This window comes from Cotesia typhae, unplaced genomic scaffold, assembly GCF_013202065.1.
Source record: "Cotesia typhae breed Kobodo isofemale line unplaced genomic scaffold, CoteBio_Ctyphae contig_23, whole genome shotgun sequence".
Lineage (NCBI taxonomy): Eukaryota > Metazoa > Arthropoda > Insecta > Hymenoptera > Braconidae > Cotesia > Cotesia typhae.
In genome coordinates, this window is record NW_027423729.1 from 1,156,554 (window position 1) to 1,182,278 (window position 25,725).

Genomic DNA, 25,725 nt, shown 5'->3' on the forward strand with positions numbered 1-25,725 from the left:
TGTATTGAATAACGGTAAAAAAGCACTTAAAATAATTTTTCTGACTAAGTTTTACATAACAATATTTTAAAATCCATCTCACGTATCTTTATTTATTCTCAAGTCGATCTAACAAACTTGAATTGGAATTACAATGAGAATATTGTACCATCAAGTTACATTAAACAAACCTATTGAGAATAGCAGTTAGTTTAAAAAAAAATCTCACGGGAATTTCGGTAAATTTTATCTCTAGAAGATAAAAATTTATTTTTATGACCAACTCGTTAATTGTAAATTATAATTATAGAATATAACTAGATCAATAATGAATGATAACACTAACAATAATTATTATTGAAACAGAATGGAGAACAGGAGCATCAGGGAGATTAATTCTGTATGACGAAGACTCAACAACTAAAACAGAAGGGGAATGGAAGAAGAGAAATACATTGAATCACTACCGAGTACCAGATAGTGCATCACTGAGCTTAGTATCTAAACAATCCTCTATTTATAATCTCTCAATACTATCGGAGAAGACTGACAAATCACACAAGTACGAAACATTAAATCTAAGCAAATTCAGCTCTGCGAGTCCACCATTGTCACGTGCAACATCACCATTAAACCACGACCACGACGGGGGTCTAAAAGTTTGGCATCTAGTTAAACATCACGATACAGATGCGCAAAAGGAAGGAGAACGTGGCAATAAAATGGTGTCGGAAATATATTTAACGAGGTTATTAGCAACAAAGGGTACTCTTCAAAAGTTTGTTGATGATTTGTTTGAGACTATATTTAGTACGGCACATCGTGGCTCTGCCCTGCCATTAGCTATTAAATATATGTTTGATTTTCTTGATGATCAAGCATTACATCACGGCATATCGGATCCAGAAGTTGTACACACGTGGAAGAGTAATTCATTGCCATTAAGATTTTGGGTTAATCTTATCAAAAACCCTAATTTTGTATTTGATATTCATAAATCCAATATTGTTGATTCCTGCTTGTCTGTCGTCGCACAAACATTTATGGACAGCTGTTCTACGTCTGATCATAGATTAGGTAATATTTTTGTTTATTTTTAATGAGCTTAAATTGGAAAAAAAAATTTTTTAAAAATTGATTATAGTACGAAAAAATGATTAAGTTTAAATAAAAATTTCCAGTTATTTTAATCTGAAAAAATTATGACAAATTAAAATAAAAAAGATAATATCAATGTTAATAATACTGCAATAAATTAATGAAACAGATATCTTTTAAAAACTCTTTATCTAATTAAATATAAATGAATACTTAAAGTATTTAAAACCTCAATCTTCTGACTTATTGATTTTATCAGTTAGGTACTTAGTTGAGTATAAAAGCTACTTTAATTTAGCCAAAAGAATATTAAATGAAAATAATAGTCTTTAAAGTAAACAATTTATAAGAGTAATTAAAATTTTTAAGGATCTCATTTCAATGAAATAAATTAACGATCAATCACTGAAATAAAAAAATAAAAATAATTGTTTTAATTACAGGTAAAGATTCTCCGAGTTCAAAGCTGCTTTACGCAAAAGACATTCCATTGTACAAAGAGTGGGTAGAGCGTTATTACTCGGATATTAAAATAATGCCAGCTATATCCGATCAGGACATGAATGCGATGTTGGCTGAAGAGTCGAGGGTAAGTTTTTTAAAAATAATAATAATAATATTTAATGCTTAAATAAACCTAATATAAGTGGTTTAAATAATAACAATAATAATAATAAATATCGTGGTATACTTACAGTCACACACGACGGAGTTTAATACTAATTGCGCACTGTACGAGCTGTATACGTATGCGGGTAAATACAACGAGCAATTAATAGTGACCCTTGAAGAGGATGAATTTTCACAGAAGCAAAGGTTGGCGTACAAATTAGAACAGGTGCATAATATAATGGCTGCGGATGTTAATCCCTGATGCCCTGTGATTCCAACCAAGCATCCGACAAAGCCTCTTCGACATGAATGGCCGTGCTGAGTCGTTATGCTCTTGGCTGGTTCTAACTACTGATATTTAATGTTTAATAAAAATAATTAGAAATAATAATAATTATAATTAATACCGCTATTTTAAAATAATGCCACGTCAACTGGCCTAATTGGACATTTAAACCATTTAAAAAAAAAAAAAAAAAAAAATGACAACTGTACGCGATGTGAATTTATTTATTTATTTATCTCGTATTTTTTGTTAAATTTTTTAAAAAACACAGACTTTTATTGCGATATATATTTAAAAAATATTTGAGACAACTCATAATAAATAATTTAATAATTAGATAGGATATGTGAATGAGTGTGCGAACAACGTATATTATTTATAATATACAGATATATATTTAATAAATCACGTAAATAAATAAATAAATAAATAAATAAATAAGTCTTCGGGTAGGCCGCTGGCTGGAATGTGCGAGTTATCATCGCACTTACCAGATTATTATGTATATAAAGTACCAAAATAATTATTATCTATTGCAATAGGATAATTTATTATTATTATTATTGTTTATTTTTTAAATTAGATATTTTTTATTATTTTTATTAATTAAACTTGTAATTGTAAACGCTCACTCCGGCGGCCCAATGGACACGCAGTCTAAAGACATTTGATAATTTTAAATAATACGAAAAAAAAAAATAATTATAATTATTAATTGATTATATTAATTAATATTAATTATTATTATTAATAATAACAATAATAAGAATAATAATAATAATGAGCGAGTGAACATTGTTCAACGATATATTTGTAAATGTATAATTGATCGATCCGCGCCACGTGCCGAGCAAGCGACTGTGACGACCTTAATAAATAATAAGTGTCGAATTTATAACGAATAAACATTTCCATCCACTGCTAAATAAATAAATAGCCGAAGACCCCAGCTTTTATTATTATAATTATTATTTATTAAATATTAACGGCTAGGTCTTGGCGGGTTGCGATTAATTTAAAATAGTATTTAGCTAAAGTAATTGAAATAAATATAAATAAATGAAATAAATCTATATATATATATATATATATATATATATATATATATATATATATATATATATATATAAATATAAATATTATACAATGAATGTCATATGTATATGTGTATATATACTTAATTAAAGGTGATGTGACGTACATAAATATATACGTCTATCCTTCCGAAATGTATTACGCGATATAAATATTATACATAATTATTATAAATTATAATAATTATATTATATATATAAATATAAAAATATTAATTTTAATTGTAATTGTAATTTATAAATAAACGCACACACATTCGATGAAGAACGAAACGATTAAGTAACAATAAATAATTAAGAAAGAAGATCACTGTGACGGTCGAAAAAAAAGAGCTGATTTTTGGGAATTTTTTTGACAGGGAAAATTAAGGAATTTTGGAATCGGATTTTTTTTATTTTATTAAGGGTACTTTAAAGATTATTACGGCTGCCCAATTTTAAAACATAGTTGCTGCAAAATTTTTGTACTTGGGTTTTTATTTACTGGGATTTGTATTTGGAAATTTTTTTCTAGTGCTCTACGAGATTGTTTATAACTTTGTAATAATTAAATATTTTTTACTAAAAATTTAGGGCAATAATCTTCACTGTACCCTTGATAAAATAAAAAAAATCCGATCCCGAAATTCCTTTCTTTTCCCTGTAAAAAAAATTCCCGAAAATCACCTATTTCTCTCGATCATCACAACGGTGTTCTCTCCCTTAAAGAAAAAAAAAAAAAATAAAAAAAAAAAAAACAAAAAAAAATAATATTGTCGTTTACAGTGACATGAGAACGTTGTATTATTTGATAGTTATTAATTATGTGGACGATGGTCACGTGTGAGACCAACTCCAAGTGTGACGGTTGTGACGAGTGTGCGTGCTTCCCATTTGACAATTTATAAACGTCCCCTGAAATGCCATATAATCGTAATAAAATTTTTTTTTCATCAATAACTCTATCATTGTCATGATTATTCATTATAATTATTATTATTATTATCATCATTAAAATTTCATGTTAAATGAGACAGTGTAAAATCGCATGAAATTATCTATCAAACCACCTTTGTGCCACTACTCTATTTCTCCTAAAAAACAAAAACAAAAAAAAAGTAATTAAAAATAAAAAACAATGCTTTACGCCTCCGTCGTCATTGATTGTTGTCACTTTTTAATTATTGTAAAATATATATTTATATTTATTATTATTAATGATAATAATAATGATAACTGTTGAGTATTGTCTGATTGTAATACATTGATATTGAATCGATATGAATTGATAATCATTAATTAAAAGAAGATAAAAAAAAAAAAAAAACAAATATAAAATATAAAATAATAGTGATAAATTAATAATGAAACTATGTAATAAAAGTAAAATTAATCTAGCCATAATAAGTGATTGTGTGTTATGTAAGTTGTCGATTCGAGTCGCTGTGCAAATGGATCGGAATAAATGGATTATTTATAATTTAATAATAACAATGATGATGTACGGATGAATTGTTTTATTTATAAATCAAGATGAAAATAATTGTTTTTTTTTTTTTTTTATTTTTATTTTTTTTCTTTTTTTTATTTTTCCAAGTGCGTCAATTTAAAATGTGCATGGAAGTGGAGAAAGTATTTATTGCTCAAAAATATTTGGAAAAAAAAAAATAATAAAATGAAAAATGATTTAAGATCAAGACGTGGAGAGGAAGATTACGAAAGAGTTATTAAAAGCGAGCGAGATTATTTAAATAGATAATAGGGGAATAAAAAGGGATGAAAGAAAGCAACTACGAGAGAGGAGGTAATACATTTAAATTGGACATGTAATAAGAACGTGAAAGAGATAAAGGAGATTAGGAGTCTTTGATAGCCAGAAAATAATACATAATCTGAATACGAAAGTCGGGGAAAGACCGATCAAACGATTTACGATAAATGTACGAAAGTTAACAATGATTATGATTTATGAATAATAAAAAAAAAAAAAAATATTGAGATGGAAATTTGCCCGATCAAATTTGTATGATGTGTCCCTTTCCTCGCGCACACCAACTTTTAATGGTACTAATAAACCCAAAGTGCCTCTGGTAGATTTTTGGGCATAAGCTTGAGTAATTGAGAAGAAAAAATATTAATGATGATAATTAATAACAATAATTAATTATGAGAGAGACAATTAATGAGTAATTGTTGATTTGATTACGAATTAAAAAAAAAACGAATGAAATTCTTAAGGACAAGGGTTTTAAATTGTAAAACAACGTGTGCACATGCGTATACATATCATGGTAATTACTGTACTGTCGCGTGTATGTATACCGTGTGCATGTGCATATAGAATAGGGATTATTATAGATAGATAGATAGATAGATAGATAGATAGTTGATAATAGCCTAGTCTTATGTATCTGTGTGTCTGTCTGTACCCCGAAGTGTCTTTCCCCGGCCGTCAATTCCTCAGCCTTTTTACCTATTTATTTTTATTATTGTTATTATTATTTTTTTTTTGCAATTTTTTTTATTAAATGTCGTGTCTCATTTTATTTACACAGTAAAAAATTTTGCGTCAGTGTTTCAAAAAATTTTGTGGTAAAAATTCTTATGTTAAATATTTAACACTCTTGTGTGTTAATTTAACACTTTTTTGTGTGAATTTAATACTTTTGTGTTAGTTTAACACTTTAAAATTAATTTAACACTTTTTTGTGTTAATTTAATACTTTTTTGTATTAATTGAATACAGTAAATGTTAAATTGACACATAAAAGTGTTAAATATTAACCAAAAAATTTTTTAACACAAAATTTTTTAACGCAATAACACAAAATTTTTTACTATGTAAAATCTCGTATTATTTTTATTGATGTAACATTTAAATATTAAAAATTTTTATTCAAATAATTATTTTTATTTTTGTAAAATATTTCAACATTATTAGTATTAATTTTAATGTTACATTGGTAAAAATAATAATCATTTATTTGTAAAAAAAAAAAAAAAATTGTTTTAAAATATGAAAGTTATTATAAAAATCCACGGCGTCTGACGGCCCCTGAGTTCACGACAATTGTCATGTAACGACGAGCTTTTTTCCATATCCTTCCCAATTCCAATTAAAAACTAATAAAAAAATCTAAAAAAATAACAAAAAAAAAAAACGTATAAAATTTAACCTGGCTGTCCCAATTGTCGCATTGATAATAATTATCTGTGCTCACGCCACGCGTGCTACATCCTCCAATTTTCCCACTAAAGCACTTACTAATTGGCACCTTATGCTAAAACGTTTTTAATAAATCAATATTATTATTATTATATCGATGGTTCCTTATTGATAATAATAAATAATAACTAAAAAAATATATGGCCCCGAATTAACAATAAACAGAATATTTAAATAAAAAAAAAAAAAAAAAAATAAATAAATAAATAAATAAAATAATAATTGTAATGTGTACTCACAAAAAAATACAATGCGCAGCTTTCTGCCCAGCAGTCTACCGTCGTGTGCGCTAATAAACATATATTTAAATAAATAAACGTTTGATAAGTAAATAAATAATTAATTAAACATACTATTGTGCGCGCCTAGTGTAATAAAAATTATTATTTTATTTAAAATCGTGCATTTGTCGAGGATCACTTGCTGCTCCGTCCGTGAGGCCGATCAAGAGAGACGGACAAATTAATAAATATTGTTTAAATTAATTATTTAAATTTAAAGCACGATTTAAAAAGGGGTGTGAAAAAATAAATAACAAAAATAATTAAAATACTAATACTACTACTACTATTACTATTACTATTACTACTACTAATAATAATAACAATAATAAAAGTAATAATGAAATATAATTGATAAGGGTATGTATGAGTGGACGAATGAATGAATTTGAACTGTGCAAGACTGAGAGAGACAGCGATGGGGATTTGACTACCTGTCGATTGGGTAATTCCCCTCGCCGCTCATTTTTACGTCATTATTAATTATGAGTATAAATATAAATATATATAAATAAAAATTAATAAATATATATAAATAAATAATGGATACAACATCATTTTTACGTTTACGTTTTATAATAGTCATTTCATTAATTTTATCTTTTTTTTACAATTATTGATGATTAATAGAAAAAAAAAAAAAAAAAAAAATTAATGGATCAATAAACAAAATCATCACATGGTCCATTCCATTATTAATTTTTTTACTTGTTTTTCAATCTTATATACAAGTAATGCATTTTTTTTAATTGATTTATTCCATTATTATTTTTTGTATAAATGTGTGATTAATAGTATGGATAGGTGTAATAATTTTGTATGTTTATTGAACCAAAAATAAATATTGATAAAGATGAATGAATAAAAAATAAAAAAAAAAATAATAATAAAAAAATATGATTAATTAATCGCTTTCCACTGTGTTGAGAGAAATTTGTACACTTAAATCCTGTGGATCAAATCTAATCAAATCACTGTCTAATTCGTCTGTTTTTTCTTTATTTTCTCGATAAATATTCTTGGTTATTTTAGTTTTATTGACTTGTAGACTACGTGGCCCAATGGAGCTTAAAATTACTGGTAGAAGAAGGAGACCGTGCCAGACGCCAAATAAAATAACGAGGAAAAAAATCTTGAAGAATGTACGGAAAACGTATGCTTCTGAAAATGCTAGAAGCGATTGAGCAAGTAATGTTGAACCGGCACCGTAAAGTACCGCTGCACCAATATGTCTTACAGCAATTAATGCTCTTTCAGTACGATTATTTTCATCGCTCTCGGCATCATTAAGTGATTTACTGTTTAAAAACGCGTGGGCTACGTGAGCTGCGTAATCGACACTCAAACCCACTGCTAATTCAAGTCCTGTAATTTATAATTATCCATTAATTTCTTCTATTCTGCTTCTACTTTTTTTTAATTATTTTTTTTATTGCCAGTTTTTAATTTACAAAGTTATTTACAAAATTATTCAATTAAATTTACCGTCAAAGGTTATCGTTAAATTATTCAACAAATGGGATAATTATAAATTATATTTACCTATACAGGAAACGATGTCAACGGATAATCCCCAGTAGTACATAAATCCACAAATGTCAACAAGTGTTAAGCTAACGCACAAAAGTATCCAAATACACGTCTGTGGTTCAGCAATCAACACTGCTGTTGTACCCATTACACAAATAAGCGCAAGCATTATATTTCGAGTTACTTCACGGGCAATTACTTTATCTGTTACCCATGCTGCAAATATTTTGCTCCATACTGTAGCGTAATTGCTGAAATTCATTTCTTTTACTGCTAATTTAACGCTATCCATCGCTGGTATCCATTCATCTGGTCCAGTGAACTTTTTGAATGTTAAACTTATACTGGAAAGCGTAATTTTTGGTGCATTTTTACCACATTTCAGAGTGCCATTGAACCGGAAATTTTTTTGGTAACGACCTCCACTTTGGCTAAATAAAAACTTTGACAGATAAAAATTAAAGTCATGGATTGCAACTGTATGATTATTTATTAAATCTGAAAATAATTTTAAATAACGGTAATTAATAATATTTATAAATATTTTATAGCTAAATTTACCTCTATTATAATGAAGCTTAACAAAGTCAGCGAAATCGTGTGGCCAAGATTCAACACTATTAATAATTGTTGTCATGTTATTTAATCTTTCAGTCACAGCGATTAATTTTGGAAATTCATTAATATAATCAATATCAGATATATAAATAGCCGCTGGATTACCGCGGTTTGGGAACTGTTGATCGTTAATAACAATATAATTACTGAGATAAGATTCTTTAGGTAAAAACCAATTGGGATCAAACCACTGTTCCAAATGATAAGCACCGATAGCACCCACTACTGTCACTGCAGCAGTTATTATTAATATCACTATTTTTCCTGATAATGTTAATACTATTTTGGAGTAAAGCCTATTTATTATACGCCATGATAGTGTTTTACTTGGATCAACTTGTAATGATCGATGGTTTTTGTGTACTATACATGGTATCACTCCATTGCGTTTACTCTCAATTCGTTTTATGTCGAGCGTAAATGCTGCTACGAAAAATGTTACTTGTAACAAAAAAGTTACCAGAACACCAACTGCTGCGTAGATGCAAAAAGATTCTAATGAAGGAAGAATCTAAAAAAAAAATTGTTTATTTTTTTTTAATTAATTATTAAACTAAATATCGAATTAATTAAAAAAAAAATTATTTTAAGAGGGTATTCTGGTCTAGAATAAATAAAAATAATAATTATTACCGTAGTTGCACCGATAATAAAAGCAACGACATCAGTTAAAGATGTAATTGAAATAGCAGCACCAGCTTGACTTAACATACGGCCAATCCGTTCTTCTATCGGCCTACCCCGATTTGATTGATGAGATAATACTTCTTCCCAAGATGCCATCATTATAAATATGTCATCTATCCCTAGACCCATGAGCATAAAAGGCAGTGAAGAGTGAACGGGTCCATAAGGAACACCGAATAGAGAGCAGAGTCCAACTGCGGCAATAAAAGCCGCTCCAACACACAGCAAGCCAGCGCTCGTTAGATAAAACTAATTATAAAAAATCTTTAATTATTCAATTATCAATTATTAATTATTGACTTTGCAATTAATTACTGCAAATAAAAACTTACACGCCACTCTAACCAATTGAAACGTGACAAAATAATCTGAACGTACAGAGTCATTAATATTATTCCTATAATAACTTTTTTAATATCTTGGAACATTGTCGACGCGCTGATGTCACCAAAACTACGGCCTGCTTCGTACCATATTTTTATTGATGAATTTTCATTCTTTAGATGCTCAGAACTTGAGTGGAGCTGATTTAAAAATGATTTCTCCCAATTTAATACATCAACTGTTGCCTGGAAATTTTAATTATTGATTTATTGATGAATATTTAAAATTAAAGAATGCTTTATCACATTTTATGATCAATATTAATTATTAATTGTTTGATTTTAACCAAAATGGTGATTAACGGTGAAATAATAATGAAATTAGAGTAGTAAATGTGATTAAGCTCGATGAATTATTAAAAACTTACCGTACCCAATCAGAAGTTCCAACATCATTGCCTGCATCATTCATATTTATTTTTTTAAAATCTACATGCAGCATCCAGTGAGTCTTGAGAGCTTTGGCGCTGACAATTTTACCCGCGTCATCGATGACAACTCCGCCTAATAATTCAGTAAAATTCATAGGGTGTCCCAAAGTTGGACTTATTTTAATAGAATTTATTTTCGTAATAATATCAGCTTTGGTTTGATTTAATATCAAATGAGAATTATACTCCCATAAGTCAAGAATACTAAATATAAGACAGCCAGTCGGTAAATTATTTAAAATATCGCAATATATATCAGTCGGAGCATGAACTGATGGATCGAAGTTTATTTTGTCAGAATGTGCTGCTGGTTCTTCTTCAAAAAAATCGTCTTTTTTTATATCACGCTTTATGCGATTCGTAAATCCAGATATTATTGGAATCCTAAATTTAATATTTAATTTAAGATACAGATATTTTAATGAATATATTTAACAAAAATAAATATAATTAGCAATCTTGCAGTCACTGTGTGATTGACGTGACTTGTGAATTATAAATAAAATTTTGCTTTATTAAGTAATGACTTTTGTTAAATTGCACTGCTGTAATTTCTTAAATATTGATGTTTTTAAAAATATAAACTTATCCCGATGATATATATATATATATAAATATATGAAATTTTTCTTATTCTTTTAATAGTATAGATACGACTTTAAAGTCAACAAATAAATTTAATAAAATATATTTATCAAGATATTGATTTAAAAATGGATAAAATACTCACTTAAAACATACATCAGTCCAGTAGAGTTTAGGTTGACTATCAGTTTCCATAGCCAAAATTCGTTTTATTATTTCATTCATTTCAGCTAAGACATGAGGTTGCAAAACATCATCAGCAGTCATAATAACAGTTTCTACACGCTGTCCTTCATCAAAACGTTCCATTAGCCATTCTGTGTCTTTCACAAAATCTGAATCAGGAGGTATCCATAATTTCAGTGGATTTTTTTCTTGACGAAAGCGGTACAACCCACCCAAACACAGCAAAACTACTATTGAAGATCCTATCATCCATGTTATTGGTTGTCTTGCTATTTTTACTCCTAAACTACACGATTATTAATTAAATAAATAAATAAATAAAAATTAAGCTAAACTTACTTGTAGAAAAAATTTTCAACAGTTGTAGCAATATATTGGGGAATACGTCTAAATAAACGACTGACGGATTTACGCTTGACCACAGATTCTTGAGTTACGTCCATTGCTTTATAAATATAACGGTTGTAATGTTTAGCTCGAGTCTATATTAATCTAGATGTACATTAAAATTTTCTTAATGATAGTCTTTTATAATTGACAAGACTAGCTCTTAAATTACGAGCTAGTTACTCATTTAACTGCTATTGATATTTTTAACTTTTGTTTTAGTGAAATTGACATGTTTTATATCACTCCTTATATCAACAACTGTACACATAAACGTGTGTTTTGTATTTTCTGCAAAGTTTATTTTATTTAGAGTTGTCTATAGTCAAAATACAATTTATTATTGAGATATTGAAATTCAGATTTAATAAAAATATTTACTAAATACTAAAAACAAATTAAAAATATAAAAACTTACTGTGACATTTTTTTTAATACAATTTAAAATTTTAATGACTTATATTTTAACTGGACAATTATCACAAGAACCTTTGGACCAAGATTTCTCATCTTGATAAATTAAAAGATCCAATGACATTCGTAATATATGAAATATGCATAATAATAAGATTATCAGATCATCTTGCATTACGTTTCACATTCTTGATGCTTAGCTGAAAATTAATAAAATAATTACTGAGACTGAATTTTTAAATTAAAATATAAATTGAAATTGTTAGTAATTGATCTAATTAACATGTTTATTGGCTAATTTCTTGATTCGACTGACAAATGACAACATAACCACAATTTTTGTTGTTTCGCGAATTTTTTTTTAGCAAATAGGTTATATACATTAAAATTCATGAAAAATCAAATTTATTATCTCAGAGTTGATAGTAAGAAATACAAAAAATATATTTTTAATAAATTTGTCCTTGAATAGACGGGTAGTTTTAGATTTTAAATAGTTACTTGAGACGTGTGACATTTTTAAACTTATTTAAATTTTCGCGGCAAAAAAATTGCGCGCGCAACTTTAATTTTTACGCGGCAAAAGTTTAAAATGATAAAATGTAATTTATAACAATATTTAAAAAAAAAATTATAAAATTAAATAAAAGTTTGTGCAATATTTATTTAACTAAGTACAGTTAATGAAAATTATTTTTAAAAAACTATTAATTCTTTAATGAATATAGATTAATTAATAAAAAAAGTTTTACTTTCTTAACGATAAGTTTAAAAATCAATAACTACGATTGATTAGATCAAAAGCGATAACTTTTTAATTTTTGACAACATTAATGAGAAAAAATCAAACAATTATTATAATTAAGCTAATACAACTGTACAAATACACGTAATTTGTCAATAAATCACGGAATTTCAAGAACAATCATAAATTACTCAAGTGTAAACAAATAACATCTCATCGAATTATTGTCATCACATCAGTTATAATAATTAATAGCTTTTTTATAAATATGTATTTAAATGTAAAAAAATATAGAACAATCTATTTTAAATAAAAAATAATACGAAAAAAAATTCAGATATTTATTTCAATGCACCTTTTTTTAATCTATCGATTTAAACTACAGATAGAATCATCTATAACTTTAATTTACTTCAATCAAACAGATCGAGATGTTCAATAACTTTTGCACTTGACCCAATTAATTAGAATTTAATTCAGGTTCACATATAAAAACAATTGACCGCAAAAAATATTTGTAGTCTGTTTACAGCTTAAGACTTTTCACGCATCGTTGTAATTTTTTTTTAGTAAAAATGGAATCAAATATTTTTAAATTTGTACTGTAAGAGTGTCCTGTTTTCAAATTATCAGTCGAAGTATGAGTATATCTTTCCGATTCTAATTAAAAAATTTTTTTTACAGTTTTTTCTGTATAATTTGTGCGACATTTGATTTACAAGCAGTTTCATACTTCATAAAAAGTAATAACTTCCTAATTTGTAAAAGTGAAAGATGTAAAAAAACAGGTAAAAAATAAAAAAGTTAATATTTTATATTTTTACTGATACTTTTAAAATTAATTTTAATTAATTAGCTGATGAAATCATAAGTGCAATGAATCAATCGATGGATCCGTGTGACAATTTTTTTAAATACGCATGTGGTAATTGGCACAGTGGTATGTCACATAAGAGTCATTTTCATATTTTAAATAATAGAAATAATCTTCGTTTGAAAGGTACATTGAATTTTTAGAACTTTAAAATTTTTTTATTGCATTAAACTAGTTTTTAAATGATATTTACATTGAAAATAGAAATTTTTGAAGCTCCTTGGACACCGCAAGACAGCTCGGCATTGACCAAAGCCAAAAAAATTTATAAAGCTTGTATGGATGAAGGTAATTTAATTTCTTTCACTATTTGATAGTTGTTTTAAATCGATAAGTATAATTTATATTTTTGTGAAAAATAAAATAGATTCTATTGAAAAAAGAGGAGTCAGGGATCTTGTAAGCTTAATTGATGAAATGGGTGGCTGGCCAATGACAATGACTCTATTTGAATGGTCTTATAGGAACAAATCATGGCAAGAAGTTGATAAAAGTTTTAGACAATTAATAGGAAACTCTCCATTGTTTAGTTTAAAAGTTATGGATGACGTTAAAAATTCAACGAATTATATTATACAGGTATAAATATTTTTAATTTTATTGATATATATATATATATATTTTTTTTTTTTTTTGAAAAATATATTAAAAAAAAAAATTATCACAATTTTGAAAAATTTTCCAAATTTATAAATTTTTTAGAAAATTGTAATATTTAAATTATTTTTTTATGTACTTTTCAAAAAAAAAATATTTCAAAAACATCGAAAACAAAAAAATGGAAATTTTATCCAAAAACATGAGAGTCAAAATTTTTTCCAACTTTTGAAGCTATCGAAATATTTATTTTTTACTTTACTTAAAATATTTAATATTTAATGTATTATTTCAGCTTTCACCACCTCTAGACGGTATCGCCGAATACATAACTCGTCAAGCAGCAGCATTGTTACCGTTAGACGGCATATTAAATTTACCAAATGTAATGAATTACCGAAATATTGTTGCAAACATCAGTAGAATATTTGCCAGCAATAGAGGAGTCATTATAAAAGAAAGAGACATCGAAAAGGATGCTAAAGATATTGTAGCTTTTGAGTGGAATTTAAAACTCGTAAGATTTTCAAAAATTAATTAAAAAAAAATGATATTCTTATTTTTTGTCAATTATTATTTAAAAAATTTTTTTAATTTAAATAATCAGATTTTGTTATCATCTTCGAACATATCAAACGGTGAAGTTGATTCTATGTATGAAAAAATAACGATAAGCGATTTCCAAAAATTCTACGAGTCATCGCTGCCTGATAATTCTGCTACACGCGTAATATTTTTTTTTCTCTTAATATTCAAGATTAAAGCAGCTTTTTTCAAATTGAAATTTTTTTTACAGATCAACTGGTATGACTTGATAGTAAATCTCTTTATTGCAGTGCCTGGAATGACTATTGAACAATCAGAAGTTGTTGTAATAATAAATAAAGATTACTTTGTTAAATTAGCGGAGCTTATTAGGCGAACTCCGGCCAGAGTTGTTGGTAATTATAATTATTAATAATATTATTAAAAATTCCTGATTAAAATTTAATGATTCAATTTCTTTAACCGGTAGTTAATACAATGCATTGGTGGTTAATAAGAAATCTCGGCTCTTTTACAAATAAACAAATGAATAATTACATTAAAGACGTCTTACCGGGAGGATTGACGTCTTTTTCAAATAAAAATTCAGAATTAACTCCTAGATGGTTAATTTGCACCCGACAAAATGAAATGGTTCATGCTTTTTCTTACGCTTATGTACAAAAACATTTTCCAAAACGTTCACAAGAAGTCGTAAGTTTTTATTAATTTTAAAATAATTATTAAAGTCAAATTTTAAATTAATAATTTATTGAATTTTAAAAAATTGCAGGCTGCAGAAATGATCCATGAAATAATAAACGGAATGAGAGAAGAAATAGAAAACAGCAAATGGTTAGATGATTATTCGAAAAAAGGAGCTTTGGAAAAAGTTGAAGCTATGAGAGAATTCATTGGATTCCCTAGTTGGTACAATGATGTCAATTCTGTTGATAATTACTACAAAAGTATTGTACCAAGCAAAATTCACTTCAGAAATGTATTGATGATGTTAAAATTCAGGGTGAACGAAGAATTGAAGTTATTACGAGAACGCGTCAGTGATCAAAAGTATGTAAAATAATTATTTTTATAAAACATTTTTCTTATTCTCTTAATAATATAGATTATTTTCAGATGGATTGGAAGTCCAATTGCTGTCAACGCATTTTATTATTACCCATCAAATGCAATAAGTACAATCAATATATAAATTACAATACTATGAAGCAGCGCGTTGATTATTTGTGAATAAAGTTAATGATTAAATTTTTTTTTCAGCTATACCAGCAGGAATTTTGCAGGTTCCGTTCTTTGAAAACGAGCATCCCAAGTTAGTATTAAATTTTTTTTAATAATTAATAATTAATATAAAATTCATTTATTAAGATATAAATAAATACATAAAATAATTATTTTTCAGTGCTCTCAATTACGGTGCTCTTGGTTCAATAATAGGCCACGAAATTTCACATGGATTTGACGATGTAGGTCGTCAATTTGATAAAAATGGTAACGTACGTAATTGGTGGTCAAATGCAACAATATCCGAGTATAGAAAACGTGCTCAATGTTTTATTGATAAATTTAACAACCTTAGTATCACGTACAATAATACAATTCACAGGGTATGTATATAATTTAATTCTTTTAACTAATAGTTTGATTAATTTAATAATTATTTATTAACTAGTTTAATGTTTTTAACTAATCAAAATTTTTTTGAATCATTTGATGCATAAATTAATTAAATAAATTATTAAAGGTAAATTCACGAAAAACATTGTCGGAAAATATTGCGGATTCAACGGGTGTAAAAGCTGTCTTTGAGGCTTTCAAAGTTCATAATAAAAAATCCTCAACATCAGATGTTAAGCTACCTGGTCTTGAACATCTCGATAGAAATAAACTTTTCTTCTTATCTTATACACATGTAAATATGCTGCAAAATATCTATCTAATTATTTTAAAATTTTATTTTAACTGTGAATTTTTATTTCAGTCTTTCTGCTCGAATTTACCAATAAATTCATTAATTTACCAGCTGAAAAATGATAATCATAGTCCAGCGACGGTTAGAATAGAAGGTCCGCTCTCAAATATTGAAGGATTTGCAGAAACATTCAATTGTCCTCTAGGAAGCAGAATGAATCCTCATGATAAGTGTAGTATCTGGTAATTTAATTACCCCACTGTTTTAATTATTTGTGTATATATTGATATATTGTTTATTTAAAAAAAAAAAAAAATTTATTTATTTTCCAATTAATTTTATTTTCATCCAAAAGAACAGACTGGAAAAAAAAATGAATTAACCGTATCGTCAGTAATGATTTATTTCTAATGAATAATCACATTAAATATTAATGAATATTACTAAATAAAAAAAAACAATCATAATTGAGCATACACGTGTGTATATAATTATAAAATAAACATACATTTATTCATTAATAAATCGCCTAATTTATTAACTTACCTAGGGACATGAATTAAAAAAATGAACAACTATCCGATCCAGCCCATTGTTAATTAATAGAATTTTTTTTTTTAAATTTAATCAGTAACTTTTTTTTAATAACATTGATTTTTAATAATTTTTAAATGTTATTAATTAGTAAAAAAAATTAAATTAAAAATTGATCAACTGCAATTTTATTTTAAAATGTATTTAAAAGGATCATTCAAGTTCAAAAATTGTAAATCTAACTATTAATTTAATAATAATATAAGTAAAAAAATTTATTAAATTAAGTAAAATGAAAGTAATGAATAACATTAAAAATAACCGGCTCGGATCGGCATTCTGAGGTATATTTATCATATTTGAGTGAAAAATTTCAGTCATTTGGGCATTAGTATTTTATTATTGTATTAAAAAAAAAGCACCTATGCATAAAATCATCCATACACACGCATACAGAACAGAAAAAAATTTATGGAAGATATTTCGTATATGTACATTTTCATTTTTTTTCTCATCGGACTATACATACATTTATTTGTAATTCTATCATTCACCATTTTATTTTAATTTTTTTTTTCACCTATTTTTCATATAAATAATAATTTTTTTTTAATTATTAATAGCACTCGTGGAATGCTTGTTACCCAAGTGGCTGTTAAAAGTACCGCAAGATTTATAAAACTAATAATTTAATATAAAAATGTTAAATAATCAATTACTGTAATTGAAGTATGCTAATTAAATAAACACACAAAAACTTATTTAAAGTACATCAAGCAGGACAACAAATGGATAAAAAAAAATGATTTTTAAATTACATAAAGTAACGTAAAAATGGCAAAAAGAATCAAATGGCAAGTTTGTGTGAACACGACATGAATAATAATTTAAAAAAGAAAAATATTTAATAATTAAAATATCTTAAATGCTATTATATGTTAATGGGCAAAAGTGATGATTTTGAGATCATGGTGCCGTAGTTGTATTTACAAATTATTTTTCGACACTTTGTTATACGCCAATACCATTCGATTCGTTGCAATCATTAAGCTAATTTATGTTTATTATGCAATAGGCAATTGTATCTTAGTCTACATTAAATAAAAAATAAAACCTCGCTTTTTAAATAAAAGTTTTTTCGATTAAGCCAATCCGAGAGAAAAAATAAAAATTAAAAATTTTTAAATAATTTAATTAAACTTGTTTACAAATAAATTGAACAGTGCACGCTGTATGCAATAAATACATTAATAAAGCGATAGGTACTGTCACACAGTAATTCTTTAAACTGTTATTATTTTTAAAAATACGTTTTATCAATGGATTGGATTAAATTATTACTGCTTGCACTGTTTACATAATAATTAATTATTATCATTACATGTTCGTGATTTTTTTACAAGCTTTTGAAATATTTTTTAGACTATATAAAATCGAATTTTAAAAAAAAAAAAAAAAAAAAATAATAAATAAATAAATAAATCAATTTACGTCAAGCGATTTTATTTTTAAATAAATAACTTAGTTGAAAGTATTAATTATTAAAAAAAAATTATCTTAATTTTTTTTTTTTTTTATTTTATAGTTTAAAAAATATTTACAGCTTTAAATAAATGCACAAAACATACTACACAGAAAAAACAAGATGACAGTGGATATTATCCTAGATTATACTGAGTAAAAAAATTTTTTAGATAGTAACTAGTATAATCCAGATTACAATGAGTATAATCCAGATATCACTGAGTATAATCTGGGATGATCTCCAGTGTCATCTTGTTTTTTCCGTCTAATGAGCGCTAAAAATATTACAAATCTTAATAATAATTAAAATACCGACACTTGATCAAAAAAATCTACATTGTCTATGCAAACGCTCAGATAAGATATAATACTCTAAACAGAGATTAATTAAATACGAGTTCAATGAACTTGAGATTTGATTATAAAAAAATTACAAATCATTAATTGAGGAAAATGAAATTACACTACGAAAAAAAAAAAATCTACCGTAATTTCCGTAACATTCATTAATTTAAACGCATATAACAGTATTGTCATTAAAAAATATCGCATCTGTTATTAATTTAATAATTATTATTCCTGGGTACATTTGGCAAGCGTGTGTTTTTTTTTTTTTTTTTTTTTTAATTCTCCACTGATTAAATATTTATCATTGTCAGAGATTTTTATAAATGGCTACGAGAAAATAGCGCGGAGTTTTCTCCAACGCAAATCCCATGATAAATTATTATAATAGTGATTATTATTATTATTATTATTATTATTATTGTTATTGTGATTGTTGTAATGACAATAATAATAATTATTATTATTAGTGAAGTTTCTTAATGGAGAAGGTAATCCAAAATCGATGGAATTATCAAGAGTTTTATCGATAAATCGCATTCGCGCTTCCTTTAGCTTCAAGTCATAATTAATTTCATTTAAATTAGTAGCATGTAATATACGTACAGCTGATGATAATCGTAATTTACTCGTAGGTGAGCTGAAGACTAAACGACGATTTTGACGATTACTTATGGTATTAATATTACCACTATTACATCTGCTGTTGGTGTTTGAATAACGTTGATTGTTGTCCTGCGGTTGTTGTTGATGATGTTGTTTTAGTTTCCGTGAATATTCCATAATCCGATATAATTTGGCCGTAGATCATTGACGGTACGATTGGGGTGCTATTCCATTACCAGGCGTCACGTAATCACCAATCATCAGACTTGGATTCACCGGATAGTGTGATGTATTGCTGAGTACCAGCGATTGCTGGAAAGTAACACCAAGCTGTAGCCGCGAAAGACACAGACACCAATTTTATTTAGTATATTCTATGTCATTTTTATAATACCTTCACCGTTATGACTGAGTTACTCTACCGCTTTTATTGTTAAAGCATGCTTTTTAATAATAATTAATATTTTGAAATACGATTAATTTCTTTTTACTCAAAATATTATTTTATTATTAAAATTTTGGAATTTTTTTCAATAATTTGTAATAATTTTTTTTAGAACGAAATTAAATTCCAAATGAACTTTCGTTTGAAAAATCAATTAAAATTTTCTGATATAAGATAAAATTTTATTTTAATTAAAAAAAAAAAAAATCAACTCTGATAAATTAATAAATATAATTTTTGAGTTATAAATTTTAAGATAATTGGATTTTTGAGAAATTTTCAAAAATTGGAAAGTTATTGATTTAAATAAATACTATTAATATTTTTTTTTTTTTTGAAAAAAATTCCTCCAATTTTTTTAGCAATATCAAGCAACCAAAACATTATTTTAAAAAATTATAAATAATTTTTAATAATAAAAATGATGATAATTAACAAAAATATAAATAAAAATTATTTCTATAATTTAACTAACTACTTAATGTCTAACTAACTACTCATTAACTTATACTTGTACTTATAACTACAATAAAAATTAATGTAAGCATCAAAAGTGATATTTTAATTCCAATTACCCCAGCAAAAAATAGGGATGATGTAAAATAATCTTACAAGCGGACAAGTATCTCGTCATGGATTGATAGCGATTGTACTCGATACTTACAGTTGCCGGTGATGTGAACATATTTGGCGTAATACCGCCACCAATGAGTTGTGCTGCTTGTGTACTTGTAGCCGTTCCTCCGATTCTACCTCTTCCAGTACTTGAAATCGAACCCGGGTGTATATTTGGTTGACCGCCTACCAAGCAAATTAAATTTATGTATAATCCAAATATTTTAAAATAACAAAAATGATAATTAGAAATTAGAAAGTGGAAAGGATTATAAATAATAATTCATGCAGGATTTAAGGTGTTACATGGATTTCACGGTTTCACAAACTCCATTTTTATTTTTTTTTATTTTTTATTAAATTCTACAACATCTCTAGAATATCTATTAAAAAAAAATTGTTGAAAATAGACAATTTTTCTCGGAGGAAACCCATGTAACCCCTTAATATACAATAACATAAATGAAACAAATTGAATGATTAAAATTAAACCAGTTAGTCATCTTCAAAGAGCCGTTTATTGACACGGATTCAGTCTTACAAATTTACAAAATATTATCACAACGGATTTTTTTACTGAAATATTTACAAATTCTTCTGATAATACAGAGTGTCATACGAAAAATATACCTCACAAATTATTATTTTATTTTATTTACTGATAAGTTGAAAAAATAATAAGTATCTGTTAAAAATAATTGTTTACCTTTATTATTTTTAAAAATATATATACGCGATGTTTAGTAAAAAATTAATTTATTATTTTCTCTCTAATTAACATTATTTTTTTGTGATATATATGCATAAAAAAAAAAAATTAATAAACTAATTTTCATCTTAACACATTAAAAGTATTTAATTCAATATAATTTTAAGTATAATTATAGTAATAATAATAATAATCGTAATTGGATAATTAATTTTGAAATATTTGTAAAATTAAATCCTGTTGTCGAAACGATTTTTTTTTTAATATGTATCATTCATTTTAATTATTAAACTTGAACGATGGCGTTGCTTAATTAATTTATTTTAGTCATAATTGTTTACAATTTAAATATAATTTTTATCTTGATTTTTTTTATTTTTATTCTTTTTTCAATCAATTAATTAATTAATAATTAATCGTATTAAATAACAAAATACATCGAGTATGAGCATACATACTCGTACTACTATACTTGTTACACAATCATTAAAATAGTAAGCGAAAAATAAAAATTACAATCCATTTGATAAAACGTTATTTGTATCCTGATTTCAAACTATGGAAATTGACACGTCGATTATTGCAAATAATGCAAATAAATTGATATTTTTTGTTTATTTTTTACACTAGATTAAAGCCGTGAAATATAATAAAATTTAGTATTTGAGTATTTTCTTACATAGAGTAATGATACAGTGAGGGATCAAGCCAAACCTTACCTAGTGCTAGTAAATTACTGGGATTGACAGTTCCTGTGTCCATTGAAACTTCACCCAAACCATTAACGGACATTCCATTAACCATATTAACAGCCTGTCGTGCACCTTGAGCATCAAGTGTTGTCCAATATGATTCACTTGGTGATGTGCTATTTAACCCGGCAGGTAATTGTGCTGCAGCACCAGTGTATCTAAAGTAAGGATTTTTAAGGTCTAGAGTATTGCTGCTGCTTTCGATGTTCGTTCCTTCTAACTTCAAATCTATCGTCACATCATACGATTGTCTGAAAAATAAACATTTTAAATAATTTAATTTTACTATTTGCGAGTGTTAAAAATGATTAAAAAAAATAATAAAAAATCACTACCTTTTATTGGCTATTAAAATAACTTTTCCAGAAAGTAATTGGCCACTTTTACAGAACAAAGGATTTTCCAAGAGACACCGTACTTGATACCAATGAGTGAGAGGTTCCGTTGGCGCTGTACTCAACCAAACTTGTTGAGTTGAACCAATAAATGCAACGTCAAACCAAAATGCAAGACCGTGACATGTTCCACTCTCCAATATATGGAAATCAACGTCTATTTCTGTAATCAAATGTATTATTATTATTATTATTATTATTATTATTATTATTATTATTATTATTATTAATTTATTTATTTATAAAAATATTTAGAAAAAATTCTCTCAAAAATAAAAACAAGTTTTTTTGTATTACTAATATGTACAAAGCCGATTGGCGTTTAAATAAATAAATAAATAAATAAATGATTAATAACTCAGTAATGAATATATATTTTATAAGTTAATTTATCACTACTAATTAGCATAAAATACTGGTAGTAATAGTACGATATAATAAAGATAGATAAATTACCTATTTTATGTAAATCAGTCTCGTCAGCGGTTTGGAAGTCAACAACATGTCTAACAGATTTGGCCATACAAATACGTATATCAAATGTATCAACAATAGGTTGTCGGAAGTACTCTTTGATTGCGCTATTTCTCAAGGATGACAAATCAACGCCATGGAAACACGTCTGGTACCAAAAGTTAGCTTTATTAAATTGTTCCATGTAAAGTGTTTCATCAGAGAAGGGAGCTATGTGAAGGTCACCGCGAGAAGGGAACATTCTTCCACCTGTTATATATTAAATAAATGTTACGGGAATTATAATATTTCATATTATTTATGAGCATTAGTAATGTAATATGTATCAAATAAAAGTTGATTTCAAAACATCAAACGTTGGGATACTATTTTTTGTTACCTGGTACGAGCCATTTTTTAGCATGGAGATATGTCTCGAGCATTCTCTCATTGTACAACATGTAGCCCATGGGTTCACTGACAATACAATCAACGCGCTCTGGCAGTTCAATCTCTTCTATTTTGCCAGCAATAACAACTATTTTATCCGACAAATTGTTTGCGGCAACAAGAAGCTCCGCATGATTCGCCATATTACTGGCTTCAACGGCGTAAACTTTTTTAGCACCTGCTTGGACTGCGAAGAATGATAATATTCCTGATCCGGCGCCTACGTCTAACACTATTTTGTCTTTAAAGTCTGATAAATTTCCAAGAATCGCACGCTGATATGTGCTCGTTCTAATGTAATCTTGCATCATGTTTTGCTGTTGTGATAAATAGCCGTAGAACTGAAAATACTGCATCGCTGATAAGTCTTCTGTTCTCTCATTGAAAGCAGACATGCCTTTTCCATTTTTAAGTTTTAGCACTTGGGAATGGAAGTTTCGAAAATCTAAATACATTTTTAATTAGTATAATAGTTAGTCATGTACTTTTAAATATTAAATTTAAAGATTTAAATATACAGCTTGATTGTTATTTTTTTTTTTAATTACCTGGTTCATTAGAAAATGTAATAAGTAGACTCTCAGCATCGAGAGTAAATACATAACTCCTAGTAGCAACTCGCGAGCACTCAGTTGTATGGGTTATGGGAAATTCCAATAATTGTTTTGGTTCTTTTTCGGTAAAATCCTCTGTAATTAAATAAATTAAAAACATTATTAACATAAAATATAAAACATTAATTTAAAAACACAGTAACTGAAAATTTGAAGATTTTTTTTTTCATTTTTCTGGTTAAAAAAAAAGTTTGCGCGCCAAATTGATAAAAAATTTGATTTATGAGTATAAAATACTTGAATATAAATATTTTTAAGAAAAATCACTTGAAATTAAGGTCTAAAAGTTATAAAAATTTTGCAGTTACTGTGTTTTAAAATTGGGCAACCGTATAAAATTAAATAACAAAATATGATAACACTGAAGTTGACAGATATAAAAATATTTATATCAATTAAATTATTATAAAAAAAATTAAATAAAAAAATTTCACATGTAAAAATTAATAAAAATTGCAAATGAAAATTTTTAGAAGCATTTTTTTATTGTAATTAATTGATTAAAAAAATTTTTAAAATAAACAGCTGACTGCTAAAACTTCAGTATTATCAAAATATGAATAAACGTTTGACAATTAGATTATACAAAAAAATAGTTTTTACATAAATCAAACGTTCAACCGTCGATACAAAGGAACCATTTCCACCTGCTTTATGAAAATTATTCATATTGATTTTCATCAGCAACCGTTTAAAAAAAACCACTACCAAAATTAAATGAATATCAGACAATTAATAAAAATAAAAGTATCTTAAATGATAATTAAAAAACAAATAAATACAATAAATAAATAAAAATAATTATTGGAGCGTCTTATTTTAAGTGTGGTTAGGTCGCGTCGTTCCAACCTTCCAACACAGATACGGACATGATCAACACAGATATTGATCGTATTTTATATGAGTAATAAATAAATACCTGATAACAATTCAATGCTGAGTCCTTGAGGATCATAATTAATGTTAAGTGTAACCGGTCTGTTGAATTTTGGCGTTGACTGTCCATTGTTTGACAAAGTAGAAACTGTCACCGCGCGAAATGCCTTCGCCATTTTTATATAGACACCGCGTGCGTTTTTGTGCGCTCCAGTCTTTCTTTCTTTCGCGGCGTTTTTTTATTTTTATATTTATCTTTTCTTCTTCTTCTTCTTTTTTATTTATCCCTATTGTCCCTTTGTTGCTGCGACACACACACACACTGATAAATAACCGGCGTTGTAAATATTTTTAATTAATTATTTAAAAACATATATACTTTAAGTAAAACTCTCTCTTACAAATATTAATAAATATAAATACAATAAATTAAAAAAATACTGATAATTGATACAATTATTGTTTTTATAAATACAATTAAAATAATGAATCGTTTAAATAATTGTTGTTAAATGATAAGTGTACTGATGATTGAAATGGGAATTAAAATGGAGCCGAACAAAATTTTAATAAAGACAAGATCGTATGATTTTCGGAGTTCGGACCACCGACCGACCAACCACCCCCGGCGTGGTTTGCACACGCGCACGTTGTTATATCCCTTCTCTTAACTTCCCTTCCTTTGGCTTTGGTTCATTCCTTCCCTTTTGCTTTTGCTTTTATAATAATGTACCCGCTGTCGCTGCTGGCTGCTATATACTATACACACATCTATACTATTTAACTTTTGCTTGCTTTGCTACCCCACTCTCACACTGGAAACTGGGAACTGGGTTCGCTTTATTGTTTTCTCTCTCTTGCTTATGCTCATTTTATTTATCCCCGTCCCCGGGCCCCTACGGCACTTTTCATTTATGAGCTGCTGAATTTACAAGTTAAGACCCGGTAAAGGAAGGA

At 26.8% G+C, this 25,725-nt stretch overlaps 4 protein-coding genes across 9 annotated transcripts in view; 2 read left to right on the forward strand and 2 right to left on the reverse strand.

The window, feature by feature from the left end:
• Positions 1-3,819, forward strand: part of Plexa (plexin A) — a 166,879-nt gene extending 163,060 nt beyond the window's left edge. For both annotated transcript variants that reach the window (XM_074239313.1, XM_074239314.1), the window contains 3 exons: positions 346-1,056; positions 1,521-1,666; positions 1,775-3,819. In XM_074239313.1, coding sequence (XP_074095414.1) covers positions 346-1,056; positions 1,521-1,666; positions 1,775-1,951 — 1,034 coding nt within the window. In that variant the 3' untranslated portion in view covers positions 1,952-3,819. The remainder of the gene's footprint in view (positions 1-345; positions 1,057-1,520; positions 1,667-1,774) is intronic.
• Positions 3,820-4,294: 475 nt separating this feature from the next.
• LOC141525044 (NPC intracellular cholesterol transporter 1) lies at positions 4,295-12,742 on the reverse strand. Of its 3 annotated transcripts, none has more exons than XM_074239316.1 (9): positions 11,781-12,742; positions 11,315-11,653; positions 10,935-11,261; positions 10,147-10,588; positions 9,723-9,959; positions 9,337-9,639; positions 8,647-9,214; positions 8,098-8,583; positions 4,295-7,920 (listed from the first exon to the last, which is right to left on the reverse strand). In XM_074239316.1, the coding sequence occupies exons 2-9, from the start codon at positions 11,416-11,418 to the stop codon at positions 7,460-7,462; spliced, it is 2,928 nt and encodes a 975-aa protein (XP_074095417.1). In that variant the 5' UTR covers positions 11,419-11,653; positions 11,781-12,742; the 3' UTR covers positions 4,295-7,459. The 3 variants fall into 3 exon arrangements, with proteins under 3 accessions (XP_074095417.1, XP_074095419.1, XP_074095418.1); XM_074239318.1 differs by having other exon boundaries at positions 10,935-11,256; positions 11,781-12,741; XM_074239317.1 differs by lacking the exon at positions 11,781-12,742 and having other exon boundaries at positions 11,315-11,666.
• Positions 12,743-13,899: 1,157 nt separating this feature from the next.
• On the forward strand, positions 13,900-18,471 carry LOC141524740 (endothelin-converting enzyme homolog). Its single transcript, XM_074238770.1, has 11 exons — positions 13,900-13,974; positions 14,288-14,509; positions 14,600-14,719; positions 14,789-14,933; positions 15,008-15,231; positions 15,311-15,588; positions 15,655-15,713; positions 15,799-15,850; positions 15,941-16,145; positions 16,283-16,450; positions 16,520-18,471. The coding sequence occupies exons 1-11, from the start codon at positions 13,936-13,938 to the stop codon at positions 16,694-16,696; spliced, it is 1,689 nt and encodes a 562-aa protein (XP_074094871.1). The 5' UTR covers positions 13,900-13,935; the 3' UTR covers positions 16,697-18,471.
• Positions 18,472-19,111: 640 nt separating this feature from the next.
• Positions 19,112-25,405, reverse strand: Art4 (arginine methyltransferase 4). Of its 3 annotated transcripts, none has more exons than XM_074238768.1 (8): positions 24,812-25,405; positions 23,827-23,967; positions 23,229-23,723; positions 22,832-23,098; positions 22,316-22,538; positions 21,948-22,231; positions 20,569-20,705; positions 19,112-19,771 (listed from the first exon to the last, which is right to left on the reverse strand). In XM_074238768.1, the coding sequence occupies exons 1-8, from the start codon at positions 24,942-24,944 to the stop codon at positions 19,661-19,663; spliced, it is 1,791 nt and encodes a 596-aa protein (XP_074094869.1). In that variant the 5' UTR covers positions 24,945-25,405; the 3' UTR covers positions 19,112-19,660. The 3 variants fall into 3 exon arrangements, with proteins under 3 accessions (XP_074094869.1, XP_074094868.1, XP_074094870.1); XM_074238767.1 differs by having other exon boundaries at positions 19,112-19,789; XM_074238769.1 differs by lacking the exons at positions 19,112-19,771; positions 20,569-20,705 and adding an exon at positions 21,019-21,854.
• Positions 25,406-25,725: the final 320 nt, after the last annotated feature.

What these genes read in the sequence shown, in the direction of transcription:
- LOC141525044 (XM_074239316.1), bottom strand. Translation starts at nt 11,418, where the DNA reads ATGGACGTAACTCAAGAATCTGTGGTCAAGCGTAAATCCGTCAGTCGT. An exon ending in TTATTATCGGTGCAACTACG is followed by an intron (nt 9,215 to 9,336) that starts GTAATAATTATT and finishes TTTTTTTTTTAG; the next exon opens with ATTCTTCCTTCATTAGAATC. An exon ending in TAAGCTTCATTATAATAGAG is followed by an intron (nt 8,584 to 8,646) that starts GTAAATTTAGCT and finishes AATTATTTTCAG; the next exon opens with ATTTAATAAATAATCATACA.
- LOC141524740 (XM_074238770.1), top strand. Translation starts at nt 13,936, where the DNA reads ATGGATGACGTTAAAAATTCAACGAATTATATTATACAG. An exon ending in TTGAGTGGAATTTAAAACTC is followed by an intron (nt 14,510 to 14,599) that starts GTAAGATTTTCA and finishes TTAAATAATCAG; the next exon opens with ATTTTGTTATCATCTTCGAA. An exon ending in TTTGAAAACGAGCATCCCAA is followed by an intron (nt 15,851 to 15,940) that starts GTTAGTATTAAA and finishes ATTATTTTTCAG; the next exon opens with TGCTCTCAATTACGGTGCTC.
- Art4 (XM_074238767.1), bottom strand. Translation starts at nt 24,944, where the DNA reads ATGGCGAAGGCATTTCGCGCGGTGACAGTTTCTACTTTGTCAAACAAT. An exon ending in TACATTTTCTAATGAACCAG is followed by an intron (nt 23,724 to 23,826) that starts GTAATTAAAAAA and finishes AAATGTATTTAG; the next exon opens with ATTTTCGAAACTTCCATTCC. An exon ending in ATTTTAATAGCCAATAAAAG is followed by an intron (nt 22,232 to 22,315) that starts GTAGTGATTTTT and finishes TTTATTTTTCAG; the next exon opens with ACAATCGTATGATGTGACGA.